The sequence below is a fragment of the Eptatretus burgeri genome, chromosome 5 (assembly GCF_056783735.1).
Source record: "Eptatretus burgeri isolate ZD-2024b chromosome 5, Ebu_testis_v1, whole genome shotgun sequence".
NCBI classification, from domain to species: domain Eukaryota; kingdom Metazoa; phylum Chordata; class Myxini; order Myxiniformes; family Myxinidae; genus Eptatretus; species Eptatretus burgeri.
The window spans coordinates 59549501-59567416 of NC_140965.1; the positions used below are offsets into that span (position 1 = coordinate 59549501).

Genomic DNA, 17916 nt, shown 5'->3' on the forward strand with positions numbered 1-17916 from the left:
TTATTGAAGATTTCCAGCTTGAGGACAGGTAAGCTGGAGACCAGAGCCTGTGCTTGGACCTGTCCACCCCATGTGGTCTTTGATGATCCACCTCGGTGGGACTCAAACTCGCAACACGATGCCGCTCCAAGCACCAGGTACCGAGCTCTCCAACCGGCCACGCACCAATCAACCAAGACCAAGGAGAAGATCAGAGACGACGACCACCACAACGACGATGACATTCACCACATGATGCTCCCAGCCTGGCATTCCTTTATATTCCTTTATATTCCTTTTTCCTCCGAGGTGAGAGAATCGCCATCTATGGCAATCTCAGCCCCATTGGCCAGGGTGCCATGGGAAAGTCGCTCTCTGTGGCAATCTCCACCCTCATTGGACGGGGTGTCATGGGAAAGTCGCTCTCTGTGGCAATCTCAACCCCATTGGCCAGCGTGCCATGGGAAATTCGCTCTATGTGGCCATCTCAACCCCATTGGCCAGGGTGCCGTGGGAAAGTCACTCTCTGTGGCCATCTCAACCCCATTGGCCGGGGTGCCGTGGGAAAGTCACTCTCTGTGGCCATCTCAACCCCATTGTCCGGGGTGCCGTGGTAAAGTCGCTCTCAGTGGTGTGATTGAGCAAGGGGCACGCCCCTGCCTTGCTGAGCGGGGTCCCAGTCTGAGGCGATGGAAATCTCCGCCCACGTACGTGGCTGAATGCACGTGGGCTATGGCATCGATGTGTGAAGTGAAGTGAAAGTGATTTGTTTTAAACGTTGTATATATAATGTTGTAATGTTGTAATTCCCGTTAGACACAGGTCGGGGGCCCTAACTATAAACACACACTTACCGATATAACTGTTCTATGAGGACCTGAATGTTGAGTGCTCATGGCTGCCAGATTGGTTACAATATATATATACACACACACACACACACACACACACACACACACACACACACACACACACACACACACACACACACACACACACACACACACACACACCCACACACACACACACACACACACACACACACACATATATATATATATATATATATATATATATATATATATATATATATATATTTCTTTGCTCTCACCATTCAAAATCTATATTGGAATTTATAGTTATATTGGTTTCTTCGTAAACTACAGGAAGAGTACTACAGCAATAATGAGCAAACTACAGCAAGGGGGCAATAATATGGAATAAAATCTTGATGCAAGTAACAAGTTAAACTGTCAGTTGGTTATGATATTTTATTGCCTTTGTTTACATAATACATAAGCACAAATAAATTCACTAATTTTTGCCACTTCACAACACACTTTTAGCACAGGACCGGGTGGATTCTCAGACTTGGACCAGGTGGATTCGACATCAACACTGCTAATTACCGACCCATACTTATCCTGGATGCACAAACATACTCATCCTGGATGCACTATTTTTAGCCATTTCTGCAAAATAAAGTAGATGAAATACCGTTTATTGACATTTATAGTTAAAAAAAAATGACTGCAACATATAGAAAGAAGAGGAGGAAGATGAAGACCCAAAATGACTAACCTATGGTGACTGGGCAGTAAATGTCAGGTAAGGTGTACAGATAAAAAAAGAAAGAATGAAATTAAATATCTTTGTGAATTATCAATATCTGTCAGTAATTCCTGGGACCTCTGTTGTTGTTGTTGTTGTTGTTCTTCTTCTTCTTCTTCTTCTTTTTCTTCTTCTTTCTTGGGCTTCGACTAGCACATATTTAATCAGTATACGCATCAGTCGATAGCATTTCCTGCCCGTTCTGTGATTAGTGGGGAGCACCATCTTTCATTTCTAATCGCTTTGGCCAAATAGAAAGAGTCATCACTATAATACGATTAATGTAATTGTTTTTTGGGGGCAGAATTGCTCAGACTAGCAAATGGTGAGGCATGATAAGTATCAGTTAGCAAACATTTCCTAACAGTCAATATTGGCAGGACTCTTTCACCACAACTTCCTTTTACCTTTCCTCTGTATATCAAAAAAAAAAACTTCCACCAACAAACTCACCCTTCTCTCCCACATTCCATTGCATTCCACATTTAGAAAACCTACTTTTTGGATTAGTAAACTGTTCTCTTGATGAGGTAGTTAAGTTCCTCATCAGCTTCCTCAGCTCAATCTCATTCATCACAACTGTTTACTTTGTCATATGTGCTCAAAAAACTTTATTTGTAGGTTGTTTGGCATGTTTTCTGGACTGACTACACTTATTGTTGTTGTTGTTGTTGTTGTTTCGTATGCAGCCTGTGTCTGCTAGTTGCATAATTTTCTGGAAGCGTGGCTATGCCGCTGATGCAGTGCCCCTGTTACTCATTTTGCAGACGTCGGAGGATGACAGGCTGAGTCAACACAACTGGTGTTATTTAAATGGCACAAAAGGGGCTCAAACTCAAGACCCTAAGATCTTAAGCCAGCCATCTTAACTGTTAAGCCAACACCAAGCTTACTACACTTGTGCAGCTGCAAAACATAGGCAAAGAATAAAACTGATTCACAAAAAAAATGAAAATACATATTCTCTCATCTAAATAGATGAACCTCAAACCCAAGGTAATGCTTGTTCCTCAAATAATAAATGATCAAGCAACTCTTGCTGAGCTAAAGTTAGCATTCTAAACTGAGGTGTTATTTCAACCATAGACAGAACCAATCATCAGTCACCTGATCAAATCCTGATGGTAGAATGAACTTAGTGAAGTTCATTTTTTTTTATAAATTAGTTTCATACAAGCAAAGCAAGAGCCTTCCTCTTGTTGAAAGAGCAATTTGCGAGGTAAGAACAAACAAATACAGCAGAAATTTAACATCTTTTTCAAAGCCAAACATGTTCACAGATGCAACAAACTGCTTGTATTACCTCGGGGGAGCTATAGATAAGACAACCCTGTGGCCACCTCTTGTAAAAACATGAATGTAACTGAAGCTGTTGGAAAGCAATTCTCATTAAATTAATCTTTTTGTCACTGAACACAAACTTGTATTACTCTTTTTTGTAATTTTCAATGAACCTTCACTGTTCTGTTTTTGTTAACAAAAGGCATAAAAGAAGGACCTTGCATCAAATCGGATGTCAACCTTTCTTCATGCTCTGCAATCATCTGCAATCTAAGTGAAGCTGCCGAGTTCTGTTTTATTATCGCACCAACATCCCCTTCAATTTTGAGTGACTGATTTCTTTAATATATGAGAATGGAACATCTCTCGAGAGGGAAGTTGTTTTGTATGTTTTTCCTCAAAACACCCCAATAAGTGGCGTTGTGTTTCAGGATAGTTTGAGATCAATAGTGCAAACAACTATTCTGCCTGACTCAACAACTCTATTCTACTGGCTGACAAATCTGCTTTGGAAAGCAGTACCATATTTTTTGTGGAGGGAAATAGGATGTAACTGAATCTCAGCTGACCTGGAAAATATTAGTAATTGGTTAATTAGGTGGAACTATCCCACATGCTTTTGTCTGTTACTCCATAATAGTACCTAACATATTGTCCAGCTATCTTAGTCTGTGATCAACTCATTTCAGAAATGTGCTCCTCTTGGCCTCACTGACAGCCATAATTTCTTTGAGCCACACCATATCTCTCCAAGGCATCCAATGACCGATGGAACCCGGGCATAAGGCAGGAAGCAATTGTTTTTGTCTGCGTAAATTATTTGGACTAATCATAGTATTCAAGACATTTGTACGCAAATTCAAGATACATATATTTTTAATATGAGCCAGAGCATCAACTTGCAGTACTTTTAATTTAAGACTAAAGCCTTGCAATTATCATACTCTCCTGTTACAAAGACTGATGGAGAAAGGTTCCATCCATCCATTGGGACCATACTTTGTACAGAGCATCGGTGCTGCTGAAGCAGTCTACTCGGCTAATGGGCACAATCCTGGATGGGTCGCCACTCCGATGCAAGATACTCGAATGGCTCAATCATCCCAGCAAGCTGGTACTCATTTTTGCTGACCTCGGAAGGACGACAGGCAGAGTCAACCCCACCTGGTCTTAATTCAATGAGTACTGCGGGATTTGAACTCAGGACCCGAGGATCCCAAGCCCACCACCCTAACCATTAAGCCAACACCAGGCATTTTCTGAGATATTCATGGTAAAATGCCACGATAAGGTGGAACGAAGCTCAAGATACTATATATACACACCTCTTTGATGGTGGGGGGCGGGGGGGGTGGGGAGAGAGATAATAAAACAGAAACTCCTCCGGATCTTTTGATGGCAGGCAGATTCGTAGCCTTTAGTTTTTAATCAGCTTGCATCTGACTTTGCATTGCTTGCAGCTGTATGAAAGCCCCATAACAATAAATTTTAAAAAACCTTTAATCAACAAACACACACATTGTCTACCTCCATAATTACAGGATATCGGCTTACTTTAATTATTATCCCCTTATCCCAGCTTCTATCTGTTTAATCCTAATAGCTGATCCAGCAAGTTTTGAAAGATCTGCCATTCCCTTTTACACATCTGTCATTTTACTATCCTACTCACTGACTTCTTTTGATCTTTACCAGGAGTCTCAACACCCCACAAAAATGTTTGCTATCTCCTGCCATCTCACTGCGAGCTGTCATTATTTTTGTTGTATTCACCACATGCTGAACCCGCTGCCCTCTCCCCTCTTTCTGTGCCACTGCTTTTTGTCAGTCCCCAACAGGCACTTGAGTCTGTTTTATCCTGTCAAAGGTCACCTAAAACAACACACGTCCATTAGGAAGTGAAACAGGACTGTCTTTGTTTGTCAGCCTGTGGGCTGCATAGCGATCTAATGGCAGAATGCACGTTAAAAGCAACGGATCTTTGCCTGTGGACCTATACTGCACACACAATCAAAATAAGCAACAGCAATGTAGGAACAGCAGTCTAATTTATAAATGCAAAAATGTCAAGAACTTTTCATCTCTCCCTGCTTCCACCCCCTTCTAACTCAATTCTGACAAAACAGAGGGACGCGAGCATTAACAACAAAGAGTGTAGCTATGCAGTACAGAACGTATGTGGTAATAATAAATATAATGAAAATGGCTAAATTTAGGTGAAAAAACAACTGATCAAGCAAAATGTTTGGATGCATCCAATTCTCTCTTCCTGAGCGATAAGACACAATCAGCCATAAAATAATCAAGCCTGCTTTTTAATCATGATGAACGACAAACTTATCTTGGGAATATAGTTAACACCAGGTGAGGACATTAGACTGGAATGTGAGAGATTGTGGGTCCAAATACTCCTAAAGGCAGCCCTGTTTACGATTTGGAGTCTGTAGGCCTCTGGAAACCGAGCTGAGGCGTTTTTTCAACCACAGACAGAACCAATTATCAGTCACCTGATCAAATCCTGAAGGCAGAGTGAACTCGGTGAAGTTCATTTTTTTGGAAATTAGTTTAGTACATGCCAAGCAAGAGCCTTCCTCTTGGTGAAAGAGCAATTTGCTAGGTAAGTATCAATAAACACTGACCTTCCGAGGTCAATAAGTATCAACGCTGTATCAATAAACCGAGCTCGTCTCCGAAGAATTACCATATCATTATAGAATGTCAGCAAAAACAAAACCCCAGCTGGCTTAATAACGACTATCAGCGAGGAGTAATATATCTGCCCCACCTGCTCTGGTCTACATTCATTCTACACTTTGTGCTTCACTCTCAATGCCCTCAAGGAAACTTGAAATGGTCACTAAAATGCGACTTATGAAAAGGCAGCACTACCAATAAACTCACAAACAAACTAGGACACTCGGTTGAGCACAAACCTCCACCATGTAATGCCTGATCCGTGAGAACATATTGGGCCCAATACATTTTTGATATATCATGCCTTCCAGAACGATATCGTTTTGGGGCATTTCTCTCAATGGTGAAGAACCAATTAAAAAATTCTCGTAGTCAGATCCAGATCTGGATCTTTACCAAAATCTAATCAGTTTGTCGGTGTCACACCCAACCTGTCCACAAAATTTCATCCGGATCCTTACACAATTTTTTGAGATATCCTACAAAAACCGACAGACAAACAACAGACAGAAAGGGGTGAAAACATAACCTCCTTCACCTTCGGTGGCAGAGGTAAAAAAGAATAACTATATTCAATAAAATAATATATATATATATATATATATATATATATATATATATATATATATATATATACATATATATATATATATAGAATTTCAGCTGACAGGATGGCCTTGAGGTATGCACATTCACTTCTAAGCTACCGATGCTGGGTTTGAACCCCAACCCACGTATAAACTGTCATCCAGTGATTCACAGGCAGGGTGATTAATCAATGTGCGTTCTGTCCTTTGGATGGATGTTAAAATGGTATCCCATCTGTGACATTAGTTGGTGGACATTAAAGATTCCATGGTGTCCTTTGTGAAGAGTATTGCCGACGATCACATCGCCGACACCATTGCCAAGTTCCCATTTCCTGCTTCAACTACTTCGTGGAGCATCACGCCTGGCCAGTCGGTTCATGAAAGACGGGCCAAAAACGTCTCCCAGCCAACCCCACAAGAACGTGGGAGTAATTGGGACCACTAAAGAAGAATATATATAATAATGGGACCGTCAAATAAATAAATAAATAAATATATCGTTGCTCTTTGAAAATCAGTGTGTAATGAAACTTGTCTTCGAACCCCAAGTTTCATTCCCAGCCCCAACATAAGCCATGATCCTCGTGCTTTGCAAACATAGAGTTGTATCAATGAGTACAGTACTACCGTCCTTCAGAAGGTAGATAAAGAGTTTCATTCCATGGTGTCTTTCAGAAAGATTAGGGCAATACCATGGTCGAGTTCTAGATGTCTACCCTCATGTAGAGTTGTGCATCGGTCATGAAGCAACCAGCTGACAAATTAAAAAATTAGAATCCTAGTCAAATATGCTTTTACCAGATTAAATCTTAAAACATATCCCAAAGAAAATTAGTTAATGATCTCAAGTCCATGATCTCTTATTTAAAAAGATGCTTGGTACTACAAAACTTGAATATAGCCATAAACAGAGACAGTTGAAGGACATTACCAGAAAACAGACTAAAAAGAAAACCACAAAGCTTTTCCTTGTGCTCTCTTCAGGTGAAATTCGCACAAAGTGAATGAGGTAAGAAAGAAGAACAGTCGAATAGACACCTATCAACAAGGTCAATTCCAATTTGATGTTCTCCACTGATGCGTCATCACCTCCCACAGATCGAGGTAAGAGGAGCCTGTTCAGCTCTCCAATTGTAATTATGAATGTATCTTGTATGTATGTATGTATATATATATATATATATGTATATATATATATATATATATGTATGTATATATATATATATATATATATATATATATATATATATATATATATATATATATATATATATATATAGGTTTCTTGGACAGCTGCCATGTTCAGAATACATTATGAATGCCTCCTCATATACATCTGCTTATAATTTTTTTCTTCAACCTATAAGATTACATTTCTTACTCCACCCTACCATTATCCAATACACCCTCTGTTCGTCCCTCCCCCACACCCACTTCATTCCCTTCCCTCTCAACCGTTTCAGCATCTATGGAGATTCTGACACAACAAAGCATCACTTATTGGTACGGTCTGCAATGAGATTGTGAGCAGACATGGCTAGCTCATTGAAATGAGCCGCCATTGAATGGTTAAAGAGCTAACAAGGAAAGAACTTAAGGCTCCATTCATTGCAGCAGCCTGCTGATCCTGAACAGGCTCCAGAACACGTGAACAGGACGGCAATTATCCCAGCAACTTTGCGGTAAACTGCTCGACCATGTGATTCATTACACTGCCTACCACACCCCCTTAATTCTGCATTGGGCACGCACCGCTGATTTGGGATGGCATTCTCAAAATAAAATTACACGTGTAGTCATTTAATTAATTGTCAATGTAACATGGTGATGTAGTAGATACTTAATTTGATGTCTGTGATATAAGCACTTTGCATATGCAATTATGTGTTAAAGCTAACCAAAGCTTGCACCCACACACCATTGTAAAGCTACGTGGTGAGGTGGTTATTAATGGATTTAATGTAAAAATAAAAGCAGTTATCAGTTGTAGTTTAGTTCTCTCTGTTTGCTCATCATATCCAATGTAGAAGTTTTGGGAGCAAACTAGTGATGCTAAACCAAGATTTGTGCTAAGATAGAAAAAAATTGTGTTAACTTGAATTTTACAAGTATGGGGAACAGGCCCAGTTTGTGTGCCTTGGTACAAGGAAGAAATAGGATGGAAGCTCAACCTCATGTACAGGATTCTCGAAAAAATAAAAAATAAAACACAAAGGAATGCTGAATTGGAGCAAAAATGAAATCGCACTTCTACATCAGGAGCTCAATGCTGCATCATATGCAATGACAAATTCCATGGTTTGTGTGAATACAATGGTGGAGATTAAACTGACACCGTTAAACAACAATTCAGGTGGAGAAAAGCGAAAAGTTGCAGTGCGGTCAGAATTAATTATATACAACAAAACGGTGTGTGTGTGTGTGTGTGTGTGTGTGTGTGTGTGTGTGTGTGTGTGTGTGTGTGTGTGTGTGTGTGTGTGTATGTGTTAAAAGCAAGATGTTGTAAGATTTATTCATAAACATCAGCAAATGCCTCCAAATAATCGATTAAAATTGATAGATATAAGTTTTGTTTAGTACACATCGGTAAATTGTAATGTTAACTGTGTGATGTAATGAGCTAATTTTTACTGTAGATGGTGGTATTGTGTTGTAAACTGCCTGGTGAGATTCGTGAAGATGCTGGAACGTTCTCAGATGAAACTTACAGTGGAGACGAGAATCGCATTTGCTGGGACGCACGGGATTGTTCTGTGATGCCATATATATCCGCGAGAGGGAGGTGTGGAGAGACGGGTGATATGTGACGAGCTGTGTGTTTCCATCATCCCTGTGCTGGATTTAATCCTGATGAGTGAACAGGTGTTAATGTCCAGAGCGGTTGTTAATGCGTGGGGCTAATCGTAATCAGGTTGTTTAAAACTCATGAAGATTGTGTATCGGGAAAGGATTCCTTTGAGCTCTTTAAATCAACCTTGTGGATGGCCAGCATACGAGAGGACACCGCGACAGGAATTGAAGGATCTACAACCCTGAAGGATGAGGTGAACATGCGTCAGTTGTGCCGGCAGGACTGGGACACTGGGCGGCGGAAACAACTCAACATGGGAATCGGATTGGACATTGCACGTAATGGTGAACTTCCTCATTTGACTTTGTATCTGTTTAGTTGAAATACAGCTTTCAAAAACGTTGCGATGTTGATATGGTCACTGTAAAGCCACTCACAAATCACAGACTCCAACTGACAAAGATCCTTTTGAGTGGTAGTTGACCTGTATGTTTGTTCATGACCCTGGATTGTAGTCATAGAAAACATGCTGGGTTCAGCACCACAAACAACTTATGTACACCAAAGGGAAAGAAACCCAAAAGGTATGCATATCACCCCCATTCCTGACAATGTGTGTAATATATATATATATATATATATATATATATATATATATATATATATATATATATATATATATATATATATATATCTCAGTGTGTACGTGTGTGTGTGTGTGTGTGTGTGTGTGTGTGTGTGTGTGTGTGTGTGTGTGTGTGTGTGTGTGTGTGTGTGTGTGTGTGTGTGTGTGTGTGTGTGTGTAAGTTGCTGTTGTTAACTGCTATCTCCACACATAAGTGGGTTTCAGGAGATGGAACGGAGACCTTCCAGGTCTCAAAGTATCCATCTCCGCTTTCAGAGGTGTGTCTATAATATGTCTATGTCATGTACAATATGTGTATGATCATATGTATAATATGTCATGTACAATATGTGTATGATCACAAATGAATGTTTGTATATAATATTATAATGTCACGGATAATGTGTGTATGATTACATATCAATATGTTTGACTATAATATGTATAATGTCACATATAATATGTATGATCACCTGTCAATATGTTTATATATAATATGTATAATATGTCACAAATAATATGTGTATGATCACATAGCAATATGTGTGTATATGATGCGTGATCACAAGTTTATGTGTATATAATATGTATAATGTGGATAAATCACAACTATTCTCATTTGTGTGTGTGCATGTGTACACAAGAACAGTACCAGTCATCATCTCCACACAAGAGTCTCTAAGACTTAACGGAGCCTTTCCTCGTCCTGAAGGGTCCATCTTCACCCAAGCAAGGAACCACTGCTCATGGACCAAGCCGTCTCCTTATCCATGCTACGTTTAACAGAGCCTTTCACGGTACTGAAGCATTGTGTGTGTGTGTGTGTGTGTGTGTGTGTGTGTGTGTGTGTGTGTGTGTGTGTGTGTGTTTGTGTGTGTTTGTGCGTGTGTGTGTTTGTGCGTGTGTGTGTTTAAGTGTGTGTGTGTGTGTGTGTGTGTGTGTTTAAGTGTGTGTGTGTGTGTGTGTGTGTGTGTGTGTGTGTGTGTGTGTGTGTGTGTGTGTGTGTGTGTGTGTGTGTGTGTTCATTCAACATGGTGGGATGTAGTTTACTAAAATATTCTATAGTAAATCTACGATAATAATCATACACGTGCTGAAATCCAAGTCCCATACCAATAATTCCATCCACTCAATCATCGCAAAACATTACAACAAGAATCCAGTAATACTCGATTTTTTCATAACATTAAATAATTAGTCAGAAAAATAATCCTCAATATAATTTTATGTTGAAAAATAAAAAAAGTGGTGTTTTGGACCAATAAAGCATGAGACAATTGTATCTCATTTCTGAACATTTTGAACGAATGTCATAACTATACAACAGCATTATATGAAGATTGTCACCTCGACAAAGTATATTTTTACTGCCATCCTTGATGCTGAGTCTACACACTTCCCTTCGGTGTTGTTTTATTTGGTAAAGCAGGGCTGATAATAATATGTTTGTTGCAGTTATTGCTTGTAATTCTCATTTTGTTGGAATCAAAAGGTGGAAGAAATTATCATTCACCTTCTCTTTGTGAGAATATCTTATCAACTGACCAAGTTGTGATGTTTTGACTTTCTTGCACTGGAATATATTCTGTTCTCATTTCTTATCTTCCATGGGCTCCTTTAAGGAATGCCACTGAACCCCAGACAGCCTCCATTTATAGTTAATTTGTTGTAATAGATCCTGGTAACTCTTTCAACATCTTTAACGAGGTTCTGCTTTTCACTCCAGTTGCTCTCACTGGCACAGTGTCGGCACTCCTCGTCTTCAGTGTTCTTTTCACTTTGTTTTTCAGGTCCTGGCACTTGGACATTTTTCGAATTATCTCCATCACAGAAGGTGGAATGTGGTTATGTTTTCACCCCGTCTGTCTGTTTGTTTGTTCGTGAGCAGGGTATCTCAAGATGTTGTGGACAGATTCGGACAAAATTTGGTGGACAGGTTGGGTGTGTGACATGGACAAATAGATTCGATTTTGGTGAAGATCCGGATCCAGACACGATAATTTTTAAAGTGATTCTTCACCATTGAGAGATGGGGCCAAAAACAATATATATATATATATATATATATATATATATATATATATATATATATATATATATATATATATATATATATATATATATATATATATATATATATATATATATATATAAATATATATATATATATATATATATATATATATATATATATATATATATATATATATATATATATATATATATATATAGCACAATATTAAAAAAGTTATTGATGGATTTGGACCAAACTTGTTGGACAGCTTGGGTGTGTGATAAGGATGAATTGTTTTGATTTTTGTGAAGATCTGGTTCCGATAAAATTTTAGGCAATTCTTCACCATTGAGATCAGTCCAAAAAAGATATACATAGCACGATATCTCAAAGAGTTATCAAAGGATTCAGACAAAACTTGGTGGTCGAGTTGGGTCAGTGACAAGAACAACCCGATTAGATTTTGGTTCAGTTCCGGATCCAGATCTGGCCTATCAGTGGAATACAAAATGTTAACTGTTCAGCCGAGCGGAGGTATGTGCTCTACCAAGTGCCGTTTTAGTTTCCATGGTATTTGGGGAAAAGTCATTGGATACTGACAGCATAATGAGCAAAGTTGTCTTTACGTTTTGATATTTGATAGCTATGTTGAGTCACAATCCATAATTTTCAATGTTCATGGTTGAACTTGCACTTGCAGTGTACAGTCTGTCCTGCTTTTGTTATTTTGGTGGTCTTTTCCCATCATTTTCTAAGAGCACCTCCCCAGACTCGACAGTCACACCCATCCATTTACTTGTTCCAACAAAAGTGCCATGAAAATGTAAAATTGGAATTGGAAACTTGAGCTTACTGATCTTGTTTTCTTACTGTAACTTAAATTGTGAAATAAGTGCAATAGTGCTCACACCAACAGTATAATCTACAATCCATAACCAAGAAAATAATCATACTTTCTCTCATAGAGTTGAACACATTTATAGACGCAGTATTAAATGTTACCATGAAGATTAAAATAAAAGATTGTAAAGAAAAGCATGACATTAGGCACACTCATACATTTGCTTCTCCGAAACAATCCTTTAAACCATGTGGCTAAACTGCAGTTAAGCTGTTAATAGCACAAGTTATTTTTGCTGGGTTCGGCTTGTGTAATTTTATCTGTTCTTTTAAATATTGGCAATTTCGATGGATTTCGGCAAAATGTGTGTGCTCATATACAAGCATAGTGTGAGCGTGCATTCACACGCTGGCATGCAACTGAATAATTCCTCTGTATAAACCAACTTCACTCATTAATAACAGGCCAATTATCTAAGAAACTTGTATTTACATAGACAAATTAAAAAATGGAAATGAGTGTTGTGGGCAAAGTTATCTAATTGTCAAGTCCCACAAAGTCATCATGAGGAAAAATCTGAACATTCAAATTCAGCAAAAAGACAACATAAATTGCAATCAAGCCATGGATCATGTATCTAGTCTGCACATCAGCCTAAAGACTGAAAAGCAAAGCACCCTTTGTTGAAGTTTTTAACAGCATCAGCGATCGATAAAACCACAGTAAGTATCTCAGCAAATCAGTTACCTTCCAATAAAACCAATCAACTTTGTCTGCAAATTACCATTCCCAGGAACCTTTATGGTGAAGTGGCATTGCAAAAAGCATCAGGAGGTACACACATCAGATGTGCAAATGGGATGTGAATGAAAATACAAAAGGGTCCTTTCTTAGAATTTTAAATTGTAAAACGATGCTGAAAGCATGTGCACATGAAAGCCTCGTAAATACCGTAATGACCGCAAGAGTGGCTGGATTGTCTGTCTCAGCAGAGCACGAAGATTAAGTCTGATCCCCAACTGTGTGCTACAAAAAAAAAAACTTGTTTTTCTTTAAACTTCAAACCAGGTCTTTCATGTTTCCAGCTTACTCCTCTACACGAAAACCACTTCTGAAGGAATGATATAACGTACTACTCTTAAGTACTAGAATAGATCATGTCAAAGGAACTGTAAAAGCAATCTTAATTTTAAATAAACAAGTTCGTACAAAGTTGTATTAAACTATCTTGACAAAAATAGTTTGCAATTCTTATGACTACAGTCAATTATTATATAGAACATGCATTTGTGTCCAAGCAAAACGATTCCATTACAATCACACAGTTTGAATACACTTGTTTACACAGCACAATCCCTGCTATCCTTTCAGGTTTTAAATCTGCAAAGCATTGCGAAGATTAGATTTAAAGTAAAAAACATCATCAACCAAATATTCCAAAAGCGCCTGGAAATTTTGAACCTTGTTTGCATGAATGAATCCATGAACCCAATGAATCCAATGAACTGGTCACTTACAAGGAAGGTGTAGAAAGGAATCTGTTAACAGCAGGAAATAAATTGGTGACACGCAGCAATTCAATAATTTCACTCCCAGTCGACCCGACATTGCCTCGATAGTAAAATGCAACACGAGCATCACGGAGCGACACCACCACAAACCATCAGGTAAGAATGAACATTCGAAATATCAGGATAAATGATGTTTACAGATGTCGAAATTAACGCTTTCAATTTCCTTTCTCCTCATAAAACAATATAAAATGGCGTTTCATTCACCAAAACCCTGATTTGGACTCACTTCACTTCTCAAAACGAGTTGACTCCGTCTTAGAGGCAACAGGTTTAGGTTTTCATTGTTTCTATTCTTTTGAGAAAAGACGCTTGTTCCAGAAAAAAATATGAAGACAATCTTCCTCCTTAAGCTGCAGAAAGTCCTTTCGTCATCGTCATTCTGGGTACATTTGACAAAAGAGTAAAAACTGCATCATGACCCCATTCATTATTACTCAGCCAAAGTTGAGGTTGTCCAAGACCATAAGCGAGGCTTCAGCATTCCACTCTGTAATTGGGAATGTGTTTTGTCAAGATAAGTGGTGAGAAAGAGCTTCCACAAGCTGCAATCGGAGCCGGGTAAAATTGCATAGTGGAACGTCCTGGAGTTAAAGCGGTTAGTCATGGCTCCCAGACAGAACCTACTTTGGTCCTGCTCTAATGCTCTCAGCATAATGACCAACACAAATGCCAAATGCAATGATGCTCAATCTCTGAAAGCAATGAGAGTTTTGTCATCTGTATGACTATGTAGAACCCTATGCTCTGGATTACAGACCAGCAAACACACTTGGAAGATTAGACGAGGTAACATGCGTAAAGAAAGGCATGCGGACTTTCACAATACCCATAATGCTACCGATCCACGAACCCGCAGCAAATGCTTCGCCTCTAATAATGTTTTGAGAATACACAGCGGTTGAAGCTAGAAACATTTAAACAGCGTGATGGGTAACATAATCAAAGAAATAATTTAGTTTTTCTTTCTCATGGCATATCTGTTGTTCTTGTACTAAAAATGTATTCGGTCATATCTTTTGAGATTGCACGTTTTGGAGAGACATGGCAAGGACCAATGATATTGTTTAATCCTCCTTCGGGTGGAATTCCCAAAATGTCCCCGAGAGCACCTAATTTCTGTGTGATATAAACTCACACCTGTGCAACACGGCAGCTTTCATACCAAATGAATTTATGAATGCACAGAGGTGGTCTAAATCCACAGCATTTTGACCTGGATTGGAGACAGGGGTATGGGCAACGATGGCATTTTATTTTGGCAACAGACTCCTCTTCCTGCGGTGTTGATTGTTGCATGGTCTTTCATCTCACAATGAAATGAGCATCCTGAGACTTTCTTTGGCTTTCAAATAAGATGATGATTGTGACATAATCTTAGAAGCATAGAGCAAACAAGAAGCATCGTTTGCACGACGTGCACAACAGACAAAGGGGCATATGGAGGGCTGGCGACATTTGCTTTGATTGTGGCAGCTAAATATGTAATTCAAGAAAGCATGTGTCGTACTGATATGACCACTGATGTGACGAAGTGCAGCAACAACACTCTAACAACTCGTTTTTTTTTTCTCAAAAAAAATACATCAGTACCATAGGCCTATGAGATGAAGGGGCAAACACGGTCTAAAAGGGGCAAAGTGCAGTTGTTACACAGGTGAGGCATGAAGGCAAGTGCAAAAACGAAGCTCAGGTGCTCCAGGAGAACACGTGATGGTTTCAGGTTACATTTGAGATGCTGAACTGCACATGGTTTGCGGCTGCACCACTGTCCTGGGCTGGGTGCGTGCCTCTCAGGTATGCACCCTGGGTGGCATCACACCACCCAAAGCAGCAAAGTGGGTGGAATGTTGCACCAGCCCAACTGAATTACTACATGTATGTAGATGTATATATATATATATATATATATATATATATATATATATATATATATATATATATATATATATATATATATATATCATGATGGCAGCAGTCATGCAGAATTCGTTCTCAAACACGAGCTGTGCGAATTCAAGCAAAACCCAGGAACAAAGCATGTACTGGTACACACGCACTCCTCCCAGTAAACGCGCGAGCACAATGTGCGCTTCCACAATGATAAATATCTGCGCTCAGTGATGAGTTACCGATATCTTGATGCATTATTTTCGCTCTTTTGCTCGGAATCTCATAAACAGAGCCAGCATAGAGCGGGCACTCCGTCCCAACGCGTTTCGCTTGCGTTCACACGAAATCCATCATCACTCCTCGCTCGGATCGCCCGCCTTTTTACGGCACGCCCAACGCAATGGCACTGGCAGCACGAAGTTCGAGCGCAGAAGAGCCAGCGTCTCCACCGCCTGTGCAGAGTACGCTTTCAGAGAGTGTGCATTATGGTCACTCCCGCAATTCACAACCGCGCAAAATAGGATCCAACTGCAACAAAGCGCTTCTTGCCTTTTGCCTGAACCCCAGTTGTGGTGGGGTTCAGAGAGGGTGAGAAATTATTTATGCACAGCATCAATATTCCTCCCGAGCCACGCCGCCGCCCAGGTGCCACAGCACCGCAAATTGTCGGACGAGGTGCGCTCGATCGGCGCTCGATGTGCACCTGCAGGCAGCAAGCGCCGAGTGGGTTCGAAGCAACAGGAAAGCCTTTCAAAGAATCCGTTCAAATTAACCCCGGAGAGCGTTGCAGTGTTTGCGGTGATGCCGCGGACAGATAGAAACGATCGGGAGTCCGTGTTCTCGAGTTGTGTTGTCCAAATGCCTCCAGCAGTAACACCGCACGTATGTGAAGGGTGGTTGGGTGTGCATCACGCAGAGCCAAAAAAAAGAAGATATAAAAACGACACCGCACATTTTGTGATTACATGATGGCTCAAACAGCACTGCTGGACATATTGCAGCGAAACTGCATTCCAACGTGCAAACAGCCGCACGAGGCCATCTGCACATGACTTTGAGCTGCTCTGACTCTCACAGAGAGAACCCACTGAGAGGGAGGTTAGAAAAAAAGAAACTCCTCCACAATAACCCATTACCTTGCCCGTCGCAGCCAATTGTCAAGAAGAAGAAAGCGAGGAACAGGTATTCCGCAGAGGCGTTTCGTTTCGGCATGCTTCTTTCGAGTTGCTGGAGACGTCTACCCACTCGTTCACCGATGCTCACAGGCTAAGGTGCTACTTGTGCCTGCAAGTGTGTGCAAATGCCCGAGGAGAAGCGGCACGGCGGCTGGACACGTCTCTCACGCCTGCACAGTGTTCCAGCCACCTCGAGGCAGCCAGAAAAGCGTGCGCGCATCCCACGGCTCAGCCGTGCAACTGCAAACACTTTCTTCTGAGCAGCGCGGGTGACACACGCAGACACCGGGACCGACTCGCGCCGCAGCGTGAGCCGCCGCTCGGTGAGGTCCTCGCGCCCTCGTGCGCCGAGCCTCGAGACAATGACGCGGTGTGCTCGCGCTGCCTCGGCAAACCAGGTCCGCGGCGCGGCCCGCGCGCTCAGTGCCGATGCGCCTCCTCAGGGTGGAGTCAAAAAGGAAGTGGGTGGGTGCAGGCGTGGCTCTCGCGTGTTTTGGGTGGAGCGATGCTGCCGATGTGTCCAACGGGAATGCTCGTTTGCGCCAGAATATTGCCAACATGCACCAAGAGTATGTTGTCCAGAAAGCACGGAACCGGATCTTTGAGAGACGTGGGATGGAATGACTTTAGCTTTCGGGTTGTATTCACTGCCATATGGTCAATTATAAATATTAAAGTACTAACTCCAGTACCTGCATTCCATTGCGTTGTCGCATAAACAAACACAATTTGGCTTTTCATTCTCTCACTACAAATCATCAGTCATTCTCAGGCAGGCGGAACTTAAAATTTCAATATTGTCACAATGACATACATATATATATATATATATATATATATATATATATATA

General features: G+C 40.4%; 1 protein-coding gene across 4 annotated transcripts in view; it reads right to left on the reverse strand.

The window, feature by feature from the left end:
- The window catches only part of LOC147026510 (netrin receptor UNC5B-a-like), a 384386-nt gene extending 366887 nt beyond the window's left edge, over positions 1-17499 (reverse strand). For all 4 annotated transcript variants that reach the window (XM_085881974.1, XM_085881972.1, XM_085881973.1 and 1 more), the window contains exon 1: positions 17027-17499. In XM_085881974.1, the coding sequence (XP_085738100.1) occupies positions 17027-17102 (76 nt within the window). In that variant the 5' untranslated portion in view covers positions 17103-17499. The remainder of the gene's footprint in view (positions 1-17026) is intronic.
- Between the last annotated feature and the right edge of the window lie 417 nt (positions 17500-17916).